The sequence below is a fragment of the Chiloscyllium plagiosum genome, unplaced genomic scaffold, assembly GCF_037043375.1.
Source record: "Chiloscyllium plagiosum isolate Xiang-an unplaced genomic scaffold, Cpla_swu_hap1 HiC_scaffold_27, whole genome shotgun sequence".
Lineage (NCBI taxonomy): Eukaryota > Metazoa > Chordata > Chondrichthyes > Orectolobiformes > Hemiscylliidae > Chiloscyllium > Chiloscyllium plagiosum.
This window is the reverse complement of record NW_028270165.1, coordinates 66,296,910-66,320,568: the sequence shown is the minus strand read 5'-3', so window position 1 is coordinate 66,320,568 and position 23,659 is coordinate 66,296,910. Positions and strand designations below refer to the sequence as shown.

Sequence of the window (23,659 nt, the reverse complement as noted above, 5' to 3'; positions counted from 1 at the left end):
GCAAGCGTCGACTTGGAGTCGCTACTTTGTGTAAGTCTACAATTGGGAAGTGGGAGACCTTCAACTCTGGCGCAATGAGAATTCGTGTGAAGTTATGAAGGGCCAGGGACTAAGCTTCCAGGCAACTTTGGATGTAAAAGGACTGTTGAGTTTTTGATAAAGCAAAAGATAGAGCAATATGTCAGATAGAATTGTATGCAAAAGGAAGGAGAGGCCTTTCAAAGGGATAAAAATGCAGAGAGGTTCTTAAAGTAGAAGTTAACAGGCACACGAGGAGCAACGAGGTTTCTTTGGCAGATAGGATTAAGGAAACTATGTTCACCTACCACCCCAGTCACTTTATAAGTATACAATGAGGAACAGGGAAGAGTGCAGCCTAACGGAAAGCAAAGGAGTGACCTGTGCGTGGAGCCAGAAGACGTGAGTGGGGTTTCAAATGAATATTTCTCATCTCGATTCAGAATGGGGAATTCGGTTAGAATGGTGAAGTTCCAGTAAAAGTTAAGATTAATAAGGAAGACGTGTTTCATGCTGTGGCGGGCAGCAAGTTGCTTTCATCACAGAGTATGGTGACATCTATCCCAAGCCGTTATGTGAAGCAAAAGAGGAGAGTATTGGAGCCCTGGGGGACATATTGAACACTTTGCTGGCCCGAGGGAAGTGCCAGGTGACTGGGCGATAGCTGACGGTGTTGTTTGGTAACGGCAGGAGGGACTGGTGAGCTAGTATATCTCACATGTTAGCCTGATGTCAGCGCAGGGAAGTTATTGGAAAATAAGTCCTTATGATCTCATAGGATTAATTTAAAACTTGGAAAGGCATGGGTTTGACCAGGAATAGACAGCATTGATTTGTTAGAGAGAGAGGGAGAGAGAGAGAGATCCTGTCTGCTTAATTTAGCTGAGTTTTTTGGAAAGGTGATTAAATATCTGTCTGAGATTATTGCAGTTAATGTAGTTTACACAGACATCAGCAAGGCCTTTGTCTGGGTCAAACATGGATGCCAGTGATTGGAGTGATAATGTGAAAATGGGTTTGGCCTGCTAAGAGCAAAGCCGAAAAGAGACAAATATGTAAAAGAGAAAGAGGGTGAATAGTATTCGAAAGGAAGGAGAGAGATTCTGTTCTGAAACTGTTAGATTCATTTTGCGTCATGAAGAGTGTGGAGTGCAGAAGCAGAAACTGAGTTGTTGCTCCACCTGCCCGAGGAGATGTTGAGTTGTAAAATGTTTTCAAACAAGCCAGAACAATAACCTCCTGGGGTTGTGTGATTCTATGACATGAATTCCGGAGTCTGGACGCGCTTCCAAGTCGAAATCTTAAACGTCGTTGATTCTCTCAAAATGAGCTGATGTTTGGAACCCGGTTTCATTGTACCCATTAATGGTCACATCACCTCTGATTGGTGGAGAAGACCCGAGTTAATTTCACAGTGCGCGCACATCAAAAGCTATTGGTTGTTGGAAAGAAGCACGTGCCTCTCCACAAACAGTGGCTGACGAACTAACTCTTACAGGAATCGATGAGTCAATAGATGCGTTAAATGAAGCTCTGTATGTCTAAAGTATCATTTCGCTAATGTTCAGATTTCACCTGTTACCAGCAGCTGGGACGATGCTTGCAAGCCTCCTGAACCTGCTTCTTCTGCAGCTATTGAACTGTGAGTTATGGTCTATTTTACCATATTTCCTTAACCATCGACACGCCAATCATTAGCTAGATGCAGGTAGGAATAATTTAATGACCAGTTTTTGCGAGAGAAAATATTGATACAACGTGTCATGGCAATTATGTTCTCTTCATTATTTTTCTGATTGTTTATGCAACTGTTCCTGAGGGATCACCACCCCCAGGAGAAAGTGAGGTCTGCAGATGTAGGAGATCAGAGCTGAAAATGTGTTGCTGGAAAAGCGCAGCAGGTTAGGCAGCATCCAGGGAACAGGAGAATCGACGTTTCGGGCATAAGCCCTTCTTCTTGGGGGATCACCACCCCCAACCCTACTCCCCAATCCTGGCATTTTATTCACGGTTTCTATACAGGTATTGGAGTTGAAAACCTCCTAAGCCAATTTGGGTCTGTTATTAATCGTGTCTCTCGTTTGTTTAACATTGTGTGTAACAGAGAACCCTGTTGACAAACAGAAAATTTCCTTCATTTATTTGTCAATACCTGGGACAATGCAAAATATAAACTGACTTTTTTGAATTTTTAGAAGCATGTGCTGGCAGTAATTTTGCACAGTATTTCGGCTGTTTAATTCCACCACCATTTTGGAGAAAGCATTGCGTTTATTTTGCGCCCTCCATGGAATGAAGGAGTTGCGCCCTCCATGGAATGAAGGAGTTGCGCCCTCCATGGAATGAAGGAGTTGCCCGCCAGTTTGATACACTTTCTTGTTGATACAGTTGTGTAATTTTGGAAAGGTGACAGGCAATGTGTTCAGAGGCAAGTGTTACAACATTACTGTGATAAGGGGCGCAGTTAGCTGATTATCTTGGAAAGACAGAAGGGGCTCTGAAACCGGTAACGCTCACTCTGCTTTTCTACCACAGATGCTGACAGACCTGCTGATTATTTCCAGCAAGTTTCTGATTTTGTTGCCGATTCCCAGCACGTGCAGTTCTTCTTTATCCTGAGGTGTCTTTCTCATTTTTTTGAATTTGTTCGAAAGTTTGTGACTGACCACTTCAACGTGTATAAGGTCCACTGCTTGTTTCGGCACAGTTGCCTTTAAGAGTTCAGGCAGATTATCCCGTTTAGCGTCTTTTCCAAAAAAAAAGTTATTTTCTTTTCTTATACAACAAAAAAGGTTGCTGTCTTGATAAAATATCTTTATACGTAAAAGTAGTTATTCAAACACTTCGGTTCTGTGCTGTCGCATGTTGAAGTTAAAAACAACCACACTAGAGTTGATTCTATTCAGCAGAGAAACCAAAGGCATCTCTTTCTTGAACAATATCATGTTTACATATATTTGAGGCATCATAAGAGTCCGATACCTGAACGGATCCCCATTTGACTGAAGCAGTAAGACCTCAGGCAGTGGTCTTTCCTCACTGCACCCCATGCTTGGTACATCCCTAAGTGCTTAATCCTGGACTTGGAATGCACCAGTCGGCAACACTCAGTTGAAGTGATCTCTTTGCTTTGGAAGATGAAGACGTTTCAGACGGAGCAAATAATGCCTTTCAACAGTTAATGGCCCTCCAGACGCAGTTGTTATTTGTCTCGGTGTGTGTCCCAGCAACAGATTGATGACTACACCGTCCTGCGTCACGGAGCTGCTCAGGATCACCTTGACAAACGTCCCGAATCTTCCTCCAGACTGCATTTGCAAAGGCGCACTTCATAAGGAGATGTGTGATAGTCTCATGTCCTCCAGTCAACCCAGGCGGCTGATTCGAGGGCACCGTGTGGTGGCACAGACCTATAGACTGTGCATGAGGGATTTCACAGAAATTGCCCTTCTCACCACTGGCCAAGTGATGTCTTGTTACATATTGGAATGTTCTCGTGATGAGGCGTTCTGCAAAATGACTTGCAAATGCTGCTCAGGGAATAACCCAACACTATCCAACCTCTTCTTTTCCAGCAGAATCTCCAGGACATTAAAACGTATGCAAAATACACCCACTACTGCGCTGTTAATTCAGCGTTGTAAATTTACCTCACGCTGCTGGAAATGTGTTTGAACAAATGCCTTTCCGAACCAACAGCGAGACTGCTGCAAATTGAAGCAAGGCTGATAATCATACCAGGTTTTGGCGGTGTTAGCGCATCGAAAATTTAAATAAATTTTAAAGGTATTTCCTTTTCTCTAGTTAGAGTTGTGCAAAACTTAGTTTTAGAGACGATCTGAACTAAAATATCGAGGCAGTTTTCGTGTCCTGTCTTGTTTGTTTTGTTTTTGCCAGGAGTCTTGTTAAGATAATCTAAACGTCGAGAACGATGCGGGTTCAGCAGATTCTGGGCTAACAGTGAACTTGGTGTCTGTAAAACACTAGCCAATACTGTGTTTAATATGGTTTGAACTGACACAGGCATAGACTTTCTCTCAGTCGTGCTTATAGCAAGGGCTGCTTGACCAGGTTGTGACCTAAGTAATGGAACTGTCATTTTAAGTCACCGATTCTGCATTCATGATTTGTATAAGCATATTGTTGCAGTACAGATATTTTGCTACAGATATTCGTTAATACCGTAACTGATCCAAAAGCCATATCACTGAAACATCCTGACTGAAACATTTGCTTTGTTTATTTTTAATGATGAATGGATTAAATGACAATAAATATTAGACATGATTTGGAGATGCTGGTGTTGGACTGGGGTGTACAAAGTTAAAAATCACACAACACCAGGTTATACTCCAACAGGTTTAATTGGAAGCACACTAGCTTTCGGAGCGAGGGATTCGGATCACCTGATGAAGGAGCGTCGCTCCGAAAGCTAGTGTGCTTCCAATTAAACCTGTTGGACTATAACCTGGTGTTGTGTGATTTTTAAATAAATATTAGGATAGCAATCCTGCGATTTTTAAAAATATTTGTTCAAAAACATGACAATATCTGATTTGGTCAGCAATACTGAAATTCCAAATGAGTGTTGGTGATCTTAATTCAGGAAACACTGCATTCTATTGAATCTGAGCATATCCACAACACCCGAGGAAGAGGATTACAAAGCCTTGTTCAAGCATCAGTCAATTGATACCAATGTCATTCCAGTCAGGATTGACACTTCCATTTGGCAGAGTTCCATTTTTTGTGCCCCTTTGTGGGTGGCGTGCCTGCTGTTTGGTTAGGTTGTCTGAAGGCGCTGAGTTGGGTTGTGTGAGTCAACTTTTAAGGTGCTAATTCTAGAGCTGAGCATTGATCATGGATTCATGATGTTTTCGAGGCCACGGGATAATTTTCATGAAGCAACTGTTTAATACATAGAGAACGAAGTTTTATGCCTTTCTGCTAACAACAATTTTTGTAGTGTTTGGATAACAGGTTCGTACCTTGAAGACATGTAGAGAATTCTGGAAAAACTCAGAAAGTCGAGCAGCATCTATAAAGACAGAAGCACGGTTAACATTTCAAGTCTGGTATGAATATTCTGCAGACGTGAAGCACAGAGAGTAAAACTGTCCTACCAGACTCGTAAAGTTAACACTGTCTCTCTTTGAACAGATCCTGCTAAACCTACGGGGTTTCTCCAGCGTTTTCTGTATCTGTTTGAGACTTCCAGACGCTAAAGTACTTTTCCATTCACCCAGCAGATTTGTGAGACTAGTAAAATTATTCTGGGTCTGGGTCTCTTGTATATTTTTATTTTCCATTCGAGTTCAATCTTTCAAAGTTGTGAACGGTGACTCACGTTGGTTTGTTTCATGTGTATGTTGGAGAAAATTCAGAGGCATGAGTTTGAGGGTGATTAAGCAGTTTGGATTGGAAACTGGCTTTCTGAAAGAAGACAACGAGTGGTGGTTGATGGAAAATATTCAGCTTGGATTTCGGTTACTTGTGGTGTGCCACAAGGATCTGTTTTGGGACTACTGCGGTTTGCCATTTTTATAAATGACTTAGACGCAGGCGTACGTGGATGGGTTAGTACGTTTGCAGATGACACTAAAGTTGATGGAGTAGTGGACAGTGTGGAAGAATGTTACAGGTTGCAGGGGGACTTGGATAAACGGCAGAGTTGGGCTGAGAGATGACGGAGTTCAGGGCAGCTAAATGTGAGATGATTCACTTTGGGAAGAATAACAGGATGGCAGAGTACTGGGTCAATAGAGAGATTCTTGGTAGTGTGGATGTGCAGAAGGACCTTGGAGTCCATGTATGTAGAGCCATGAAAGTTGCCACCCAGGTTGATAGTGCTGTTAAGAAGGCGCACGGTGATTAGATTTCGTTGGTAGATGGATTGAGTTCCGGAGCCGCAATGTCATGTTGCAACTGTACAAAATGCAAGTGCGGCCGCACTTGGAAAATTGCGTACAGTTCTGTTTGCCCCATTACAGGAAGGATGTGGAAGAATTGGAAAAAGCGCAGAGGCGATTTACTAGGATTTTGCCTGGTCTGGAGGGAAGCTCTTATGAGGAAAGACTGAGAGACTTGGGTCTGTTCTCTTTGGAAAAGAAGGGCGAAGAGTGGATTTGATAGAGATATACAAAATGATCAGAGGATTGCATAGGGTAGACAGTGAAAGTTAACTCGTACGAAAGGGCATAACTATAAATTGAAAGTTGACAGATTTAAGACAGATGTCAGAGGCAGATTCTTTACTCAGAGAGTACGTAGTTAGCTCAGCCATATTAGGAGACTTAAACAATCTTTGGATAAGTACATGGGGGATGAGCTTAGATTAGTTCACAGGTCGGTGCAACATCGAGGGCTGAAGGTCTGCTCTACACTGTATTGTTCTATGTTCTAGCTCTTTTTCTTTCTTTTATTTGAATTGAATTCCTTATTTCCAAAATTACTCACTATGCGGGGATAATTTAAAATCCAGTCAGGACGTTATTTTCTTTTTAATCGATGACGAAAATCAGACAAAAGGAGCCGTGAATAAATTGATGCCGACATTTTGAGTGTAATTTATGTTCAACGTTAATCCACGGTGACTCAGTGGTTCGCGCTGCTGCCTCAGAGCACCAGGGACCCGGGTTCTATTCCTGCCTTCCGTGACTGTTGTGTGGAGTTTGCACATTCTCCCCTTATCTGCGTGGGTTTCCTCCCACACTCCAAAGATGAGCAGGTCATGTGAATTGGCTATGCTAAATTGTCCATAGCGTTAGCTACATTAGACAAGCGTACATATAGGGTCGTGAAATCGGGCTGGGGGGTGGGTCGCTCTTCGGAGGGTCGGTATGGACTTGTAAGGCCGTAGGGTCTGTTTCCATACTGTAAGGAATCTAATATTATCCACATGCAAAAGTGACGACGGACCTGTGTTTCTGGCAGTAGTTTCTTTTGATATATTGCCCATTACGACTGACTATTAATTGAATTACAGAGATTTCAGACAAATGGCAATTACACTTGAAATTTAACTATACTGTCCAAGTTTCTTGATAAAAATATCTGTCCTGGTTGAAACTTTATTGCTGGAACAGCACAGCAGGTCAGGCAGCATCCAAGGAACAGGAGATTCGACGTTTCGGGCACAGGCCCTTCTTCAGAAAAAATATCTGTCCCCCGTGTCTCGCTCAAGTAGTCACGGAAAGAATGTGTCATCATGCTAGTTACGCGGATTCAGCTGGAAAAAGACAGCAATAGTCGTAAGGATAGAGTATGTTGGAGTGAAATGAGTAGAACTCAGTGATTGCACCCATTCTCAGCGTATTCCACATTGTAAATTGTGTCCTCCACAATATTGCCAAAGAAGTATCATGTCAAGTAGTAAATTTTGAAAGGTGTTCAAACGCACATGCATGTTCTGGAATAATCGGAAGTATTCTGTAATAGCATCCAGTCTCGTGTTGCAAGCAAAATTGCTTCTGTGGCCTTAGTTTGTAACAGTGCTCCAATTAGTTAGTGTGTTCGAAATGATGCCACTGATCTGATGTGGATTTATTGTTTACAAAATGGCCCAGTTAGTGAGGCATGGTAAAAGTCTCATATATCACATTGGGGTCAGCAACCAATCTGCTGCAATATTGTGCAGAGAGTTTCGAAAGATATTTAATATTGCAAGCTGTTTGGAATATATGGAACAGTGTATGAAACAATTGTTACAAATTCTCACAACCAAAGGTATTAATCAGTTGTATTTGGGAGAACCGGTGACCCAGTTTGTGGTTTAATGAAGTGAATAAGTTCAGTCTGAGAAAGCAGAAGAAGTGAAATTTTACAGGATGAAAAAACGGAATAACTTGGTGTATGCGTCAGGCATTAAAATACTGGATTAGAATTTTGTTGTTCGTTTACCATGGCTAACTGCATTCTAAAAAAAACCAATATATATTTAACACATCATTGTAAGTACATTGTCAAATCACAATAAACGGGCAAGAAGATGGTTCAGGTCGATGAATGATTTTAAAAGTGAATCTACACATTCGGGTCTGAATGAATCACAGCCAGTGCTGAGTGACCATTTGTGAACACATCTGACAAACATACTGTGTTGGCTTAACGCTTAAAAGCTTAAATAAAACGATTTCGAGATGGAAATCAATGAATTAGAGTCTTAGAGATTATTTAGAAGTTGCATGGGAGAGACTTCGCAAGAAACGGAAACGTTTATGACACATGCGGGAAAATTGGGAAAGGAGTACAAAATATTATCAATGGTCATAAATAACAAGGCAAGCTCAGTAAACATTTGAACTTTTATAAAATGCAAATGGCTTCGTAACCATCCTGTCCCCAGTGCAAATGAACGTGAATAGTATATACTCAGAGCAACGATTTAAGTGTGATGAGGAAAGTCACTGCAACTAACTAGGCAGTCTGTTGAAAGAGGGAGTACAGGCTTCTTTCACAAAACGACCATCTTTTTTTGCTTTGAACACTAAAACTCTTGTTTTAGACAAAAACTTATCAAACTCTCTCCATTTATCAATAGTAGAATTGCATGTCTTGGAGTTTGAATGATAGAATCATAGAATCTCAATAGTGAAGAGGAATGCCCTTCGGCCCCACAAGTCCAAGCCGACCCTCCAAAGAGTATCCCACCTGGACCCATTCCCCGACATTTCCTCTGACTAATGCACCTAAACAATACATCCCAGAACACTATGGGCAATTTAGCACGGCCAATTCATCTAACTTGCATTTCTTTGGATTGTGGGAGGGAACCGAAGCACCCGGAGGAAACCCACACAGACACAGGACTAATGTACAAACTCCACATAGGCTTTCACCTGAGGCTGGAGTTGAGCACGGATTCCTGAAGCAGTGAGCCAGCAATACTTACCGCCTGTTAGGCATTATTCATGACTGACCCTTGCTGCTGCTGTGCAGTCGGGGAACACGATAAAACCTAATGTCCAAGATGCCACATGCAACATTTAGAAAGAATCACTCATTCGGAATTTATTTGCTGACTAGTTATTGTGTATCATTGTCTCTTCCAGTATTGTTCGAGTGAAAACCTTACACTGCAGCAAATGTTTGATGGGAGCGCCTTGCTTTGGCCACGAGGAAATATTAATGCTCTGCATGGCGTTCCTAATTATGTTAACTATGTAGTCAGTGCAGTATCGAGCAGAACAATAAGTAATTTTGTGAAAACTCCAAGCTGCCAACTCATGGATCATAAAGAGGCTCACCAGCGTCTGCCTGTGTGAAAACCACTCGGTTAAATTCTTGCAAAGAAATGAGCATCGATGTTTGCTGCATATGTCACAATTCTTGTTTTCTATGTATTGCTTGACATCATGATTTCACACTTCAATTTTTCATTTATTTCGAAAATTAATGACTATTATTACCTACAGTTCAGTTGCATATATCGAATATATTTCCAAGTGTTGCACTGATTCCTGATACTTTATTCTGATTCCTCTATTTCAGGCAGACTTGTCGACACTCAAGCCGCTAGCACAGGTAAATACAAATCATTATCACATGGAGTAGAACCGCTATATTCTGGTGTAACCGTCCAAATACCATGCTGTGGTGTTCATCCTCATGCATTAAACTTCATGTGTTAAAATATCATGTCTATATAACTGAAGGGGATGCATTACACCTGAAGATCTGTATTTCTAAGGTTCCTGGTGATTCAGTGTGAGCTGTGAACTCCCACTCACACTGCTGTTCTCAGGTACAAAGCGAATGAATGAGGGCTCCTGGAGAGGAGAGTGTGAAGGATCAGCTTCCACTTATATTGCTGTTCTGAGATAGAGAGAGAATGAATGGGGAGAGTGTGAAAAATCACCTACAAACACACAGTGCTGCTGTTGGAAACTCATTTTTATTATTTCAGTCGCTGCTGAGCGGTGAGATTGGTCTCACATAACAACACAACCCAGAATATTTCTGGCTGCAATAGGCGAAAATGCCGTTGCATTTTCTGATGTTCCCAGGGCGCGTCCATGGTGCTTACTCGGCAGTGAGTGCTGATCACGATGGAAAACAGACCATTCCTGGCCCGCCCCTTTCGGCTTCACTGAAGTTGAAATATTTTCTGAACACTTGCCTGGATGGGTGCAGCTTCAACATTACACAAGAGGTTCGACACCATTTAGGACAATGCAGCCCTCGCTTGATTGGCACAATATCAATTAACATCGACGCCCTCCATCATTGACGCTCAGTTGCAGCAGTGTGACCCATCGACACGAGGCACTGCAGAAATGCACTAAAGCTCCTAGGTGAGCATTTGTCAAGCACTCGACCACTTCCATCGACAGGGACAAGAGGCAGCAGATACATGGGATAATCACTGCTCGTGTACTCCCCATTCTGAACAACTCACTGTCCTGTCTTGGAGATATATTGCTGATTGAGAATCCTAGAATTCCCTCCCTAAGGACATTATGACTCTACCGACAGCACATGGACTGCAGTGGTTCACGTAGACAGCTCACAATGACCTACTGAAGGAGGCGGGGAGGGATATTTGATAAATGTTGACTCAGGAAGCAACGTCTATGTCCCATGAATGAATAATACAAATATTTTCAAGTTGGCCCGTTTAGAATAGCTGATTCTTTGGAAACATTTCTCTGACCCTCGCTCTCTGTGAGTGAGCCCCATTCAATTAAACGTCCCTTCCACATTCAACATATGTGGTTCATTTTCTGAGTTACATTATTGCTCAGTGTAGGGTGTGCCATCCCCTCACAGCTATTGCACGGTGAAGTGGGGATTTGGGCTGTGATAAGAGTTTTCATGTTTATAATTTGTTAACCTCCGTTGCTATTCCTGTGTTTTACAGAGACGGTGAGGCTGAGACTTGAGAATGGGGGCAGTCCTTGCGCTGGTCGAGTGGGGATTCACTACTTTTCGCTGTGGGGGACTGTGGATGATGATGAATGGGACCTTCTGGATGCTTCTGTTGTTTGTCGGGAGCTGGACTGTGGGAGTGCAGTCTCTGCCCCAAGGCAGGCTTACTTTGGAGAAGGATCCGGACCCATTATGACCTGGAACGTTGAGTGCAATGGGACCGAGCGCGCTCTGCGGTACTGTCAATCAGTGACATGGGATCACTACACCGGGTCATACACCAATAATGCTGGTGTCATCTGCTCAGGTAAAAATCGGCCGCCCTTTCCGTGTAGTTGTATCATAACCCGGCACTGTGTGAATCCAGAAAGTAATACTGTGACTGAACGGCAGTTGTTCAACAAATATCAACATCATTACAACAGTACCACTGATTTATTCGTTACCATTACATAAAGTGTTGAACATTTGAAGATAATGTGAGAAATGAGTACCTGCTGCTGTTTACTCTCCGGTGAAGCAGCAGGAACAGGTGTCCATTGTGATGTCATTTGAAGCCACATTGAGATAGCTGCACCGCTGCAACTATCACATCTCCATCCCAATGGAAAATGCGATTCGATATTGTGCCTGCCCGCAGAATCACTTTGTGTCATTTTTCTGCAGGCTGAAAGTGTCTTTTTCCCTCTCTATCAGACTAGTTAAGGCTCCGGTATCTGATGGTGACTATAAACGAGGTCGACAGGACACCAGACCCACACAGAATGATGGAATATTTCATATACAAATGCACCAATCTGTCATTCATCAAATGAATGTTCATCAGTCAATTATGTCAATTAGTGTTCCAGTTACATTTTTTCTGATTCAGTGGGTGTTTTTTCAGACCACGTCCTTCCAAGATTGGTGCCTGGAAGTGCCGAATGCTTTGGCAGACTGGAGATACAGTTTCTTTGACACCTGGAAAACAGTGTGTGGTCTTGACTGGGATTTAAAAAACGCCAACGTGGTCTGTGCACAGCTTCATTGTGGCGTCGCCATGTCTGTGTCAAGCTCTGCTCATTCCGGAGGCGGTAATGTGCTAATGGCTACTGAGGTCATTCAATGTACGGGCAACGAGATTCATGTGGGGAAGTGCCCTCGGTCTCCAGCCAATCACCAGGATTGCAGTGCACACAACAATGTCACCCTGATATGTTCTGGTGAGTCCAGAGGTAATGAAAGAAAATGAGATTCATTTTGCTTTAACGTTTGTGAAAGTGATGGCGCAGGGATTCCTGAATTGGTCTAACAGTGTCAAATCTAAACCAATCCTTGTGATTTCCAATGTGATCATGCGCTAAGTACAACGTCACTTAAAAAAAAAACCCTGCAATTATTGGAAATTTAAGATGTTTTGAAATGTCTGTATTTGCATTGGAAAAGAATTATTTTCAAGTTCGTGAACTGTCTGCAGTCAACATACGTTATTGTCTAGATTGTCTACAGGTAGATCATCGCGGTAATAGTAAGCATGCGTGAATATATAGACATTGAAGTGAATATCGAGCAATTAAATTTATGCCAAGATGGTCTTTTTTGCCCCGATAATAATTTTGAACAACTTTTTTTAAACTGTTTGAAATTATTGAACATCACGCTTTCCATAAATCCTTCAGCAAGAATTTCCATCTCACAAAACGTCATCATCAGACGTGTATCATCATGGTCATTTGTTCCACCATTGTATTCTGAACGGAACGTGCGTCCAAAGGCGAATATTTTCAATCCCTCACTTTCTATGTTGTTTTTCAGCGCCCTTGCCGTAATATCACTATGCATTTTACAATAATGCCCATATCATCCGGTATCCCACTGAGTATCATTACAATTCACACCACAACTCTTCCCGTAACTTTAACATTTATGTCCCTTACTCTTCCAATGATCAGCTCATGAGATCAATTATTTTTCTTCACCTGCCTTGATGGAGCAAGTCACAGTTTTGGGTGAGTCTATCTGCACCAGCACTATCGCTTAAAAGCCAACCATGTCAGGCCCAAGACAACCTTGTCGCAAATAGAAAACCTTTCATATTTTTATTCGAGTATCACTCATTTGCGCTTCCTGAAGGTCGATAACAACTTTTATGAATCACGCATTTCCATATAATTGTGCACAATGTTTTTCTATCGGCCTGAGGAGAACTGGATAAAAATCATCATAACTTCTCTGTTTATTCACGAATTAATTCTATTGACAATTTAACTTTAAGTTGCATTGCTGATTATTCTGCCAGGTATTCTATCAAATTCAACTATTTCAGCCTTTGAAGGTCTTGGTCCTTCTGTCTAAGCACACTTAATCAATAAGTAAACGTTGAAGAAATGAAAAAAAAAACTTTAAATATACCTTACAAGTAATTTTCTAGGCTGCCAAAATTTTCCACACCACCTTTATTTGCCTTACGTTCCACCATTAGTCTATCCTTCTGCTGTCCTTTGCATGCCCAACTAAAATTGGTAGCTGTCAGGGTTTGAACACATCAATGTCTGGTATCATGAGCTAATTTTGAACTTTTATCCGCATGTTAATGCAAATTTTGGGAAAGTCTGTGCCCCATTCTCAAAAAAATCACAATTGCACGGCTTGTTGTCCTTTGTCTGTCATAAAAGTTTTATAGAGCTTTCCTTTTCCGATTTTATGACCATTTTGCACATTTGAGTTACTTAGCTTTCTCCAATAAATTTAATTGGTTGGAGTTTAAAAACGAAATACTTGACGCAGAAGGGAACACATATCTCGGCTGTGAGGAAAGATGACTGATATTCGCTTGGAGATAAAAGGTTGTCATTGAGAAAATTGCATATTTCAAACAGTATCTGATGCAGTGTTCGGGCTTCCTGGGTTTCTCCAGCTATCTCTTCCTTTCAGATTTCCAGCCTCCAGAGTACTTTCCTTTCGTCTGGTGATTTAGTTGCGTTGGTATTTTTGTGAACCGGTCCATATTGTTGGAACAGACAACAGTTAGAAAGAAGAGAAAGAAATCCTGAAATCCTGAGAGGTTATTTAATTTGAAACCTTTTGGTTTCCCTTTGAAGTTGTGGTTCGATACAAGACTAATTTGTCATGGAAAGCGAAATTGTTCAGAACGGTTGAAACAAACGTTTCTGCGTTTCGTTTTTGAGCCTTTGTGACCAGGAGTCTTTCGTTAGAATTATGCAAATGGTTAAAAATGCTGACCATGTCTAAGCTTTCAGAGACACGAATATTGTAGTCACAGACCTCTCAGTTCACAGAAAAGGAATTGAGATGAAGCCATGAAGGGAAGCCAGCAGATCTATTACAGAAGTACAAAATACTCTGGGTCTAGGTGTCCTGTGCATTATTTTATTTTATCCAGCACTTCCCAATCTTTCTAAGTTGTAAAATGGAAAAACAAAATTATTTGTTGTCATATAATATTTATTAATCCAATAATGAGACCATTGTCGGATCAGATGACAATAACACCACGGTGAACAGTTCCATTCATTATGTTGTTGAAGTTGTGTTTGTTAAAAAGTCGCTGAAGTGCATGAAATACGTGCTTAGAAGTTGCAACAACCGTTTTAATATTCACCTCATACCGAAGTTAGAAACAACTGACTCCTTGATACACGGTTGCTCTTTTATAAATGTATTAATTCAAAAAGAAACAAATGAGAAAACGCTTTCAGGGAGCAATGTTCACTTGAAATTGTTCTCGTTTATTGTGATTTGAATTCCTCATTAACGAAATTCTTCCAGAACTCGGGTAAAATTCAAAATCCATTCGGCAAGTTGTTTTATTATTATTTAATGACGGAAATCATATAGATAAAGACGGGAATAATACATTTAATATTGACATTTTTATTTATTTCGTGTATTATTTTCGTTAATTCACATTCAAAAGTGACAACTGGTCTGCATTTCTCTCACTGTCAGTAATTTGTTTCTTTATAGTCTCCTTCACGATTGACATTTGATTGAATTACAGTGAATTCATTCAAACTGCGATTACATTTTGAAATCTAAATAAATGGTACATTAAAAATCAAAGCTCCTATCCCCCATGTGTAGCTGAAGCAGACTGGAAATGAACTTGACATCTTGCTAGTTGCACTCATTTAGCTGGATGGAGGCAGACGTCTGCGTAAGGATAAAGTATTTCAGAGTGGAATGTGCAGAACACAGTGGTTACACCTACTGTTAGTTCATTCCACATTGAAAATTACGCCGTCTGCAACGTTGGGATAGAATTATCATGTGAGATTTCAAATTTTAAAACAGTTTTCAAACGCTCAGACATGTTCTGGAACAGCCAGAATTTCCATCTCACAAAACGTCATCATCAGACGTGTATCATCATGGTCATTTGTTCCACCATTGTATTCTGAACGGAACGTGCGTCCAAAGGCGAATATTTTCAATCCCTCACTTTCTATGTTGTTTTTCAGCGCCCTTGCCGTAATATCACTATGCATTTTACAATAATGCCCATATCATCCGGTATCCCACTGAGTATCATTACAATTCACACCACAACTCTTCCCGTAACTTTAACATTTATGTCCCTTACTCTTCCAATGATCAGCTCATGAGATCAATTATTTTTCTTCACCTGCCTTGATGGAGCAAGTCACAGTTTTGGGTGAGTCTATCTGCACCAGCACTATCGCTTAAAAGCCAACCATGTCAGGCCCAAGACAACCTTGTCGCAAATAGAAAACCTTTCATATTTTTATTCGAGTATCACTCATTTGCGCTTCCTGAAGGTCGATAACAACTTTTATGAATCACGCATTTCCATATAATTGTGCACAATGTTTTTCTATCGGCCTGAGGAGAACTGGATAAAAATCATCATAACTTCTCTTTTTATTCACGAATTAATTCTATTGACAATTTAACTTTAAGTTGCATTGCTGATTATTCTGCCAGGTATTCTATCAAATTCAACTATTTCAGCCTTTGAAGGTCTTGGTCCTTCTGTCTAAGCACACTTAATCAATAAGTAAACGTTGAAGAAATGAAAAAAAAAACTTTAAATATACCTTACAAGTAATTTTCTAGGCTGCCAAAATTTTCCACACCACCTTTATTTGCCTTACGTTCCACCATTAGTCTATCCTTCTGCTGTCCTTTGCATGCCCAACTAAAATTGGTAGCTGTCAGGGTTTGAACACATCAATGTCTGGTATCATGAGCTAATTTTGAACTTTTATCCGCATGTTAATGCAAATTTTGGGAAAGTCTGTGCCCCATTCTCAAAAAAATCACAATTGCACGGCTTGTTGTCCTTTGTCTGTCATAAAAGTTTTATAGAGCTTTCCTTTTCCGATTTTATGACCATTTTGCACATTTGAGTTACTTAGCTTTCTCCAATAAATTTAATTGGTTGGAGTTTAAAAACGAAATACTTGACGCAGAAGGGAACACATATCTCGGCTGTGAGGAAAGATGACTGATATTCGCTTGGAGATAAAAGGTTGTCATTGAGAAAATTGCATATTTCAAACAGTATCTGATGCAGTGTTCGGGCTTCCTGGGTTTCTCCAGCTATCTCTTCCTTTCAGATTTCCAGCCTCCAGAGTACTTTCCTTTCGTCTGGTGATTTAGTTGCGTTGGTATTTTTGTGAACCGGTCCATATTGTTGGAACAGACAACAGTTAGAAAGAAGAGAAAGAAATCCTGAAATCCTGAGAGGTTATTTAATTTGAAACCTTTTGGTTTCCCTTTGAAGTTGTGGTTCGATACAAGACTAATTTGTCATGGAAAGCGAAATTGTTCAGAACGGTTGAAACAAACGTTTCTGCGTTTCGTTTTTGAGCCTTTGTGACCAGGAGTCTTTCGTTAGAATTATGCAAATGGTTAAAAATGCTGACCATGTCTAAGCTTTCAGAGACACGAATATTGTAGTCACAGACCTCTCAGTTCACAGAAAAGGAATTGAGATGAAGCCATGAAGGGAAGCCAGCAGATCTATTACAGAAGTACAAAATACTCTGGGTCTAGGTGTCCTGTGCATTATTTTATTTTATCCAGCACTTCCCAATCTTTCTAAGTTGTAAAATGGAAAAACAAAATTATTTGTTGTCATATAATATTTATTAATCCAATAATGAGAACATTGTCGGATCAGATGACAATAACACCACGGTGAACAGTTCCATTCATTATGTTGTTGAAGTTGTGTTTGTTAAAAAGTCGCTGAAGTGCATGAAATACGTGCTTAGAAGTTGCAACAACCGTTTTAATATTCACCTCATACCGAAGTTAGAAACAACTGACTCCTTGATACACGGTTGCTCTTTTATAAATGTATTAATTCAAAAAGAAACAAATGAGAAAACGCTTTCAGGGAGCAATGTTCACTTGAAATTGTTCTCGTTTATTGTGATTTGAATTCCTCATTAACGAAATTCTTCCAGAACTCGGGTAAAATTCAAAATCCATTCGGCAAGTTGTTTTATTATTATTTAATGACGGAAATCATATAGATAAAGACGGGAATAATACATTTAATATTGACATTTTTATTTATTTCGTGTATTATTTTCGTTAATTCACATTCAAAAGTGACAACTGGTCTGCATTTCTCTCACTGTCAGTAATTTGTTTCTTTATAGTCTCCTTCACGATTGACATTTGATTGAATTACAGTGAATTCATTCAAACTGCGATTACATTTTGAAATCTAAATAAATGGTACATTAAAAATCAAAGCTCCTATCCCCCATGTGTAGCTGAAGCAGACTGGAAATGAACTTGACATCTTGCTAGTTGCACTCATTTAGCTGGATGGAGGCAGACGTCTGCGTAAGGATAAAGTATTTCAGAGTGGAATGTGCAGAACACAGTGGTTACACCTACTGTTAGTTCATTCCACATTGAAAATTACGCCGTCTGCAACGTTGGGATAGAATTATCATGTGAGATTTCAAATTTTAAAACAGTTTTCAAACGCTCAGACATGTTCTGGAACAGCCAGAATTTCCATCTCACAAAACGTCATCATCAGACGTGTATCATCATGGTCATTTGTTCCACCATTGTATTCTGAACGGAACGTGCGTCCAAAGGCGAATATTTTCAATCCCTCACTTTCTATGTTGTTTTTCAGCGCCCTTGCCGTAATATCACTATGCATTTTACAATAATGCCCATATCATCCGGTATCCCACTGAGTATCATTACAATTCACACCACAACTCTTCCCGTAACTTTAACATTTATGTCCCTTACTCTTCCAATGATCAGCTCATGAGATCAATTATTTTTCTTCACCTGCCTTGATGGAGCAAGTCACAGTTTTGGGTGAGTCTATCTGCACCAGCACTATCGCTTAAAAGCCAACCATGTCAGGCCCAAGACAACCTTGTCGCAAATAGAAAACCTTTCATATTTTTATTCGAGTATCACTCATTTGCGCTTCCTGAAGGTCGATAACAACTTTTATGAATCACGCATTTCCATATAATTGTGCACAATGTTTTTCTATCGGCCTGAGGAGAACTGGATAAAAATCATCATAACTTCTCTGTTTATTCACGAATTAATTCTATTGACAATTTAACTTTAAGTTGCATTGCTGATTATTCTGCCAGGTATTCTATCAAATTCAACTATTTCAGCCTTTGAAGGTCTTGGTCCTTCTGTCTAAGCACACTTAATCAATAAGTAAACGTTGAAGAAATGAAAAAAAAAACTTTAAATATACCTTACAAGTAATTTTCTAGGCTGCCAAAATTTTCCACACCACCTTTATTTGCCTTACGTTCCACCATTAGTCTATCCTTCTGCTGTCCTTTGCATGCCCAACTAAAATTGGTAGCTGTCAGGGTTTGAACACATCAATGTCTGGTATCATGAGCTAATTTTGAACTTTTATCCGCATGTTAATGCAAATTTTGGGAAAGTCTGTGCCCCATTCTCAAAAAAATCACAATTGCACGGCTTGTTGTCCTTTGTCTGTCATAAAAGTTTTATAGAGCTTTCCTTTTCCGATTTTATGACCATTTTGCACATTTGAGTTACTTAGCTTTCTCCAATAAATTTAATTGGTTGGAGTTTAAAAACGAAATACTTGACGCAGAAGGGAACACATATCTCGGCTGTGAGGAAAGATGACTGATATTCGCTTGGAGATAAAAGGTTGTCATTGAGAAAATTGCATATTTCAAACAGTATCTGATGCAGTGTTCGGGCTTCCTGGGTTTCTCCAGCTATCTCTTCCTTTCAGATTTCCAGCCTCCAGAGTACTTTCCTTTCGTCTGGTGATTTAGTTGCGTTGGTATTTTTGTGAACCGGTCCATATTGTTGGAACAGACAACAGTTAGAAAGAAGAGAAAGAAATCCTGAAATCCTGAGAGGTTATTTAATTTGAAACCTTTTGGTTTCCCTTTGAAGTTGTGGTTCGATACAAGACTAATTTGTCATGGAAAGCGAAATTGTTCAGAACGGTTGAAACAAACGTTTCTGCGTTTCGTTTTTGAGCCTTTGTGACCAGGAGTCTTTCGTTAGAATTATGCAAATGGTTAAAAATGCTGACCATGTCTAAGCTTTCAGAGACACGAATATTGTAGTCACAGACCTCTCAGTTCACAGAAAAGGAATTGAGATGAAGCCATGAAGGGAAGCCAGCAGATCTATTACAGAAGTACAAAATACTCTGGGTCTAGGTGTCCTGTGCATTATTTTATTTTATCCAGCACTTCCCAATCTTTCTAAGTTGTAAAATGGAAAAACAAAATTATTTGTTGTCATATAATATTTATTAATCCAATAATGAGAACATTGTCGGATCAGATGACAATAACACCACGGTGAACAGTTCCATTCATTATGTTGTTGAAGTTGTGTTTGTTAAAAAGTCGCTGAAGTGCATGAAATACGTGCTTAGAAGTTGCAACAACCGTTTTAATATTCACCTCATACCGAAGTTAGAAACAACTGACTCCTTGATACACGGTTGCTCTTTTATAAATGTATTAATTCAAAAAGAAACAAATGAGAAAACGCTTTCAGGGAGCAATGTTCACTTGAAATTGTTCTCGTTTATTGTGATTTGAATTCCTCATTAACGAAATTCTTCCAGAACTCGGGTAAAATTCAAAATCCATTCGGCAAGTTGTTTTATTATTATTTAATGACGGAAATCATATAGATAAAGACGGGAATAATACATTTAATATTGACATTTTTATTTATTTCGTGTATTATTTTCGTTAATTCACATTCAAAAGTGACAACTGGTCTGCATTTCTCTCACTGTCAGTAATTTGTTTCTTTATAGTCTCCTTCACGATTGACATTTGATTGAATTACAGTGAATTCATTCAAACTGCGATTACATTTTGAAATCTAAATAAATGGTACATTAAAAATCAAAGCTCCTATCCCCCATGTGTAGCTGAAGCAGACTGGAAATGAACTTGACATCTTGCTAGTTGCACTCATTTAGCTGGATGGAGGCAGACGTCTGCGTAAGGATAAAGTATTTCAGAGTGGAATGTGCAGAACACAGTGGTTACACCTACTGCTAGTTCATTCCACATTGAAAATTACGCCGTCTGCAACGTTGGGATAGAATTATCATGTGAGATTGCAAATTTTAAAACAGTTTTCAAACGCTCAGACATGTTCTGGAACAGCCAGAATTATTCGGTAATAATATCCAGTCTGGAGACACAAACAAAATTACGTCAGCAGTCTTAGTGTGTAACAGAGCTGCAATCAGTTACTGCGTTCAAGAAAATGGAACTGATCTGTCATGTATTCATTATTTTACAAAACTTCACAGTTAGTGAGGATCATCAAATGTCCGATATATCACATTCAGGTCAACAGCTTATCTGATACAATATTGTGTAATGAGTCTCAAAAGATAATTAACATCGTTACTATATTTGTTTCTACTAACTCAAAAGAACTCTTGTCATTTTTAGTACTTTGCAATGTATGCAACAGTGCATGAAACAAAGTTTGAAATTTTCACAACCATAGTAATTATTCAGCAGTGTATAGGAGAACAGGTGATCCGGTGTGTGTTTTAATGAAATGAAAAGAAAATGTAGGCTGAGAAATAGGAAGGGCGGAAATTTTATTGGGTGAAGGAGGAAAATGTCCCAGTGCTTGCTGCTGTTGGCAATACATTGCTTCAGATTTCTAAACTTCATTTTCCAGGACGAACTTCAGTCTGAGAAGCAAGCAATAAATATTCAGCATCGAGTTGAAGGGACGTTGCCCGCGCATCTTAAACGGATAAAGAAAGAGTCATTTCTGGGAATGCAGGTTATTAGAGAAGCCATAGAGCAGGGAGGGAATGAATCACAACCAGCGCTGAGTGACCATCTGTGAACATATCCGGCAGATGGCCCGTGTTGGCTGAAGGCATGAAAGCAGAAATAAAAATATTCAGAGATTGAAAACAAACAATTCGTAGTTTAGAGAATATTTAGGAGTTGCATGGCAAATAACATGTAGGAAGCTAGAAATCACCAATGTTTGCCACACAATCAGAGAATTTTTAACTTAATTTAAATCTCAAAGATGTTTCAACTCCTGCGTTGACTTTTGGTAGGAGTTAATGTTATTAATAATGTACATCATTAACAGGGCAAGCTCGGCAAATCCTTGAATTTTTACAAAAGTGCATTACGGGTTCGTCACCATCCTGCCCCCAGTGCAAACCAACGTGAGTAATGCATACATGGGCAACGAGGAAAGATGATGGAATTAATTAAGCAGTGTGTTAAAAGAGGTAGCATCATATCCTTGGACCGAATACATTTCGTGGTTTGTTTTGACCACTGGAATTGTTTGCAGACATTCATATATTGAACTGTTTGTATTGATCCACGGTAAAACCGCATGTCTTGGAGTTGGGGAAACTGAGAATTCCTATTAGACATTATTCATGACTGACCCTTTGCAGCTATGTAGATAGGGGAACAGAATGTAACCTAATCTTTCAGGTGCCAAATGCAACACTTTGAAAAGAGAATCGCACTTTCTGGATTCATTTGCTGACTAGTTACTTTGAGTCTTGTTGCTCGAATAAACATCCTAAGCTTATGCAAACTTTCGATGGGGGCGCCTTGCTTTGGTCATTGAGAAAGGTTAATGCTCTGTATGGGGATCATAACGATGTTGAGTAAGTCGGCAGCGCAGCACCGAGCAGAACGTTCAGTAATTTTGCGAGAGCTTCACACTGACAACTCATGGATGCAAAGAGGCTCACCAGTGCCCCATCGCATTGGGTTGGCAGTGTGTCTGCCTGTGTGTAAACAAATAAGTTACATTTAGGAAGATAAATGACCATATGTGTTTGCTACAGAAATTTCATTTCCTGTTTTCTATATATTGCTGGAAGTTATGATTTCACATTGCTGGTTATCATTTATTTCGCAAAATGATGACAATTGCTACTCTCACTTTATTGGTATTTGTTGAATTCATTTGGAAGAGTTGCATTGCTTCCTGACACTTCACTCTTATTCCTTTATTTCAGGCAGACCTGTCGACACTCAGGCCAATAACAAAGGTAATTCCTTGTCATTATCAAATGCATTGGCATCACTAAGTTCTGGTACATCCGTTCAACACGGAAGGGGGATGCATTACTCTCGAAGTTCTCCATAGTCAGGATTCCTGGTGACGAGATTATGAGTAGCAATTTCCCACTGGGCGTTCTCAGATAAAGAGACGATGAATCAGGAGAGTGCGAAAGGTCAGCTAGAAATGCAGTGCCGCTTTTTGAAACACATTTAAATTATTTCATTGTGCATCGGTCTAACATAACCATACATGGGACAATAGTTCTGGCCGGGATTGATGGAAGTACCGTTACATTTTGTGACGTTTCAGCGTGGGGCCATGTTTTTTTCTTGCCAGTCAGTGCTGTGCACAATGGAACGGAAACCATTATTGACCTGTTCCTCTTGGTTTTCCTGAAGTTGAATTATATTCTGAACACTTGCCTGGATGTGTGCATCTTCAACAATACACTGGAAGCTCGACACCATTCAGGAAAAATCAGCATGCTTGATTGGCACCACATCCATTCCCTTCACCATCGATGTACGCTCGCAGCAGTGTAAACCAGCAGTGGGTGATATGTGGCATGTGGCACAGTAGTTAGCACTGCTGCCTCACAGCGCTAGAGACCCGGATTCAATTCCCGCATCAGGCGACTCTCTGTGTGGAGTTTGCACATTGTCTGCGTGGGTTTCATTCGTCTGCTCCGGTTTCCTCCCACAGTCCAAAAATGTGCAGGTTAGGAGAATTGGCCAAGTTAAATTGCCCGTAGAGTTAGATGTAGTGGAATGGGTCTGGGTGGGTTGTGTTTCGGCTGCTCGGTGTGGACTTGTTGGGCCGAACGGCCTGTTTCCACACTTTTAGATTAATCTAATTTCAACAAGAGGTTCTGCAGAAATTCACCAAAGCTGCTAAGTCAGCACCAGCCAAACACCCGACCTCTTCCATTTAGAAGGACAAGGGTCAGCAGGTACATGGAGTAACCATCACCAGTAAGCCCCCCTCTAAACCACTCACCATCCTGTGCTGGAGATGTAATGCTAGAATTCCCCTCCCCCCTCCCCCGAGTGTGACTCCGCCTACAGCACCAGGACTGCCGCAGTTCGACAAGGCAACTCAACTCCACCTACTCAAGGAGGCAACACGGGATGGGTGATAAATGCTGACCGAGGCAGCGACGCCCATATCCTCTGAATGAATAATAACTATCTTCTCAACTTGGCCAGTTTAGAGT

The 23,659-nt window shown here is 40.3% G+C and overlaps 2 protein-coding genes across 2 annotated transcripts in view; both read left to right on the top strand.

The window, feature by feature from the left end:
• The first annotated feature begins 1,534 nt into the window (after window positions 1–1,534).
• LOC148144512 (scavenger receptor cysteine-rich domain-containing group B protein-like) lies at window positions 1,535–11,340 on the top strand. Its single transcript, XM_087975369.1, has 3 exons — window positions 1,535–1,660; window positions 9,508–9,540; window positions 10,877–11,340. Exons 1-3 carry the CDS (start codon window positions 1,579–1,581, stop codon window positions 11,338–11,340), a joined length of 579 nt encoding a protein of 192 aa, XP_087831495.1. The 5' UTR covers window positions 1,535–1,578.
• Window positions 11,341–11,923: 583 nt separating this feature from the next.
• LOC148144511 (scavenger receptor cysteine-rich domain-containing protein DMBT1-like) overlaps window positions 11,924–23,659 on the top strand; it is a 31,040-nt gene continuing 19,304 nt past the window's right edge. Inside the window, exons 1-2 of the mRNA XM_087975367.1 lie at window positions 11,924–12,086; window positions 22,400–22,432. Coding sequence (XP_087831493.1) covers window positions 11,924–12,086; window positions 22,400–22,432 — 196 coding nt within the window. The remainder of the gene's footprint in view (window positions 12,087–22,399; window positions 22,433–23,659) is intronic.

Coding starts and splice junctions, on each gene's coding strand:
- LOC148144512 (XM_087975369.1), top strand. CDS start 1,579: ATGTTCAGATTTCACCTGTTACCAGCAGCTGGGACGATGCTTGCAAGC. Junction 1,661..9,507: donor TCTTCTGCAGCTATTGAACT/GTGAGTTATGGT, acceptor CCTCTATTTCAG/GCAGACTTGTCGACACTCAA. Junction 9,541..10,876: donor CACTCAAGCCGCTAGCACAG/GTAAATACAAAT, acceptor TGTGTTTTACAG/AGACGGTGAGGCTGAGACTT.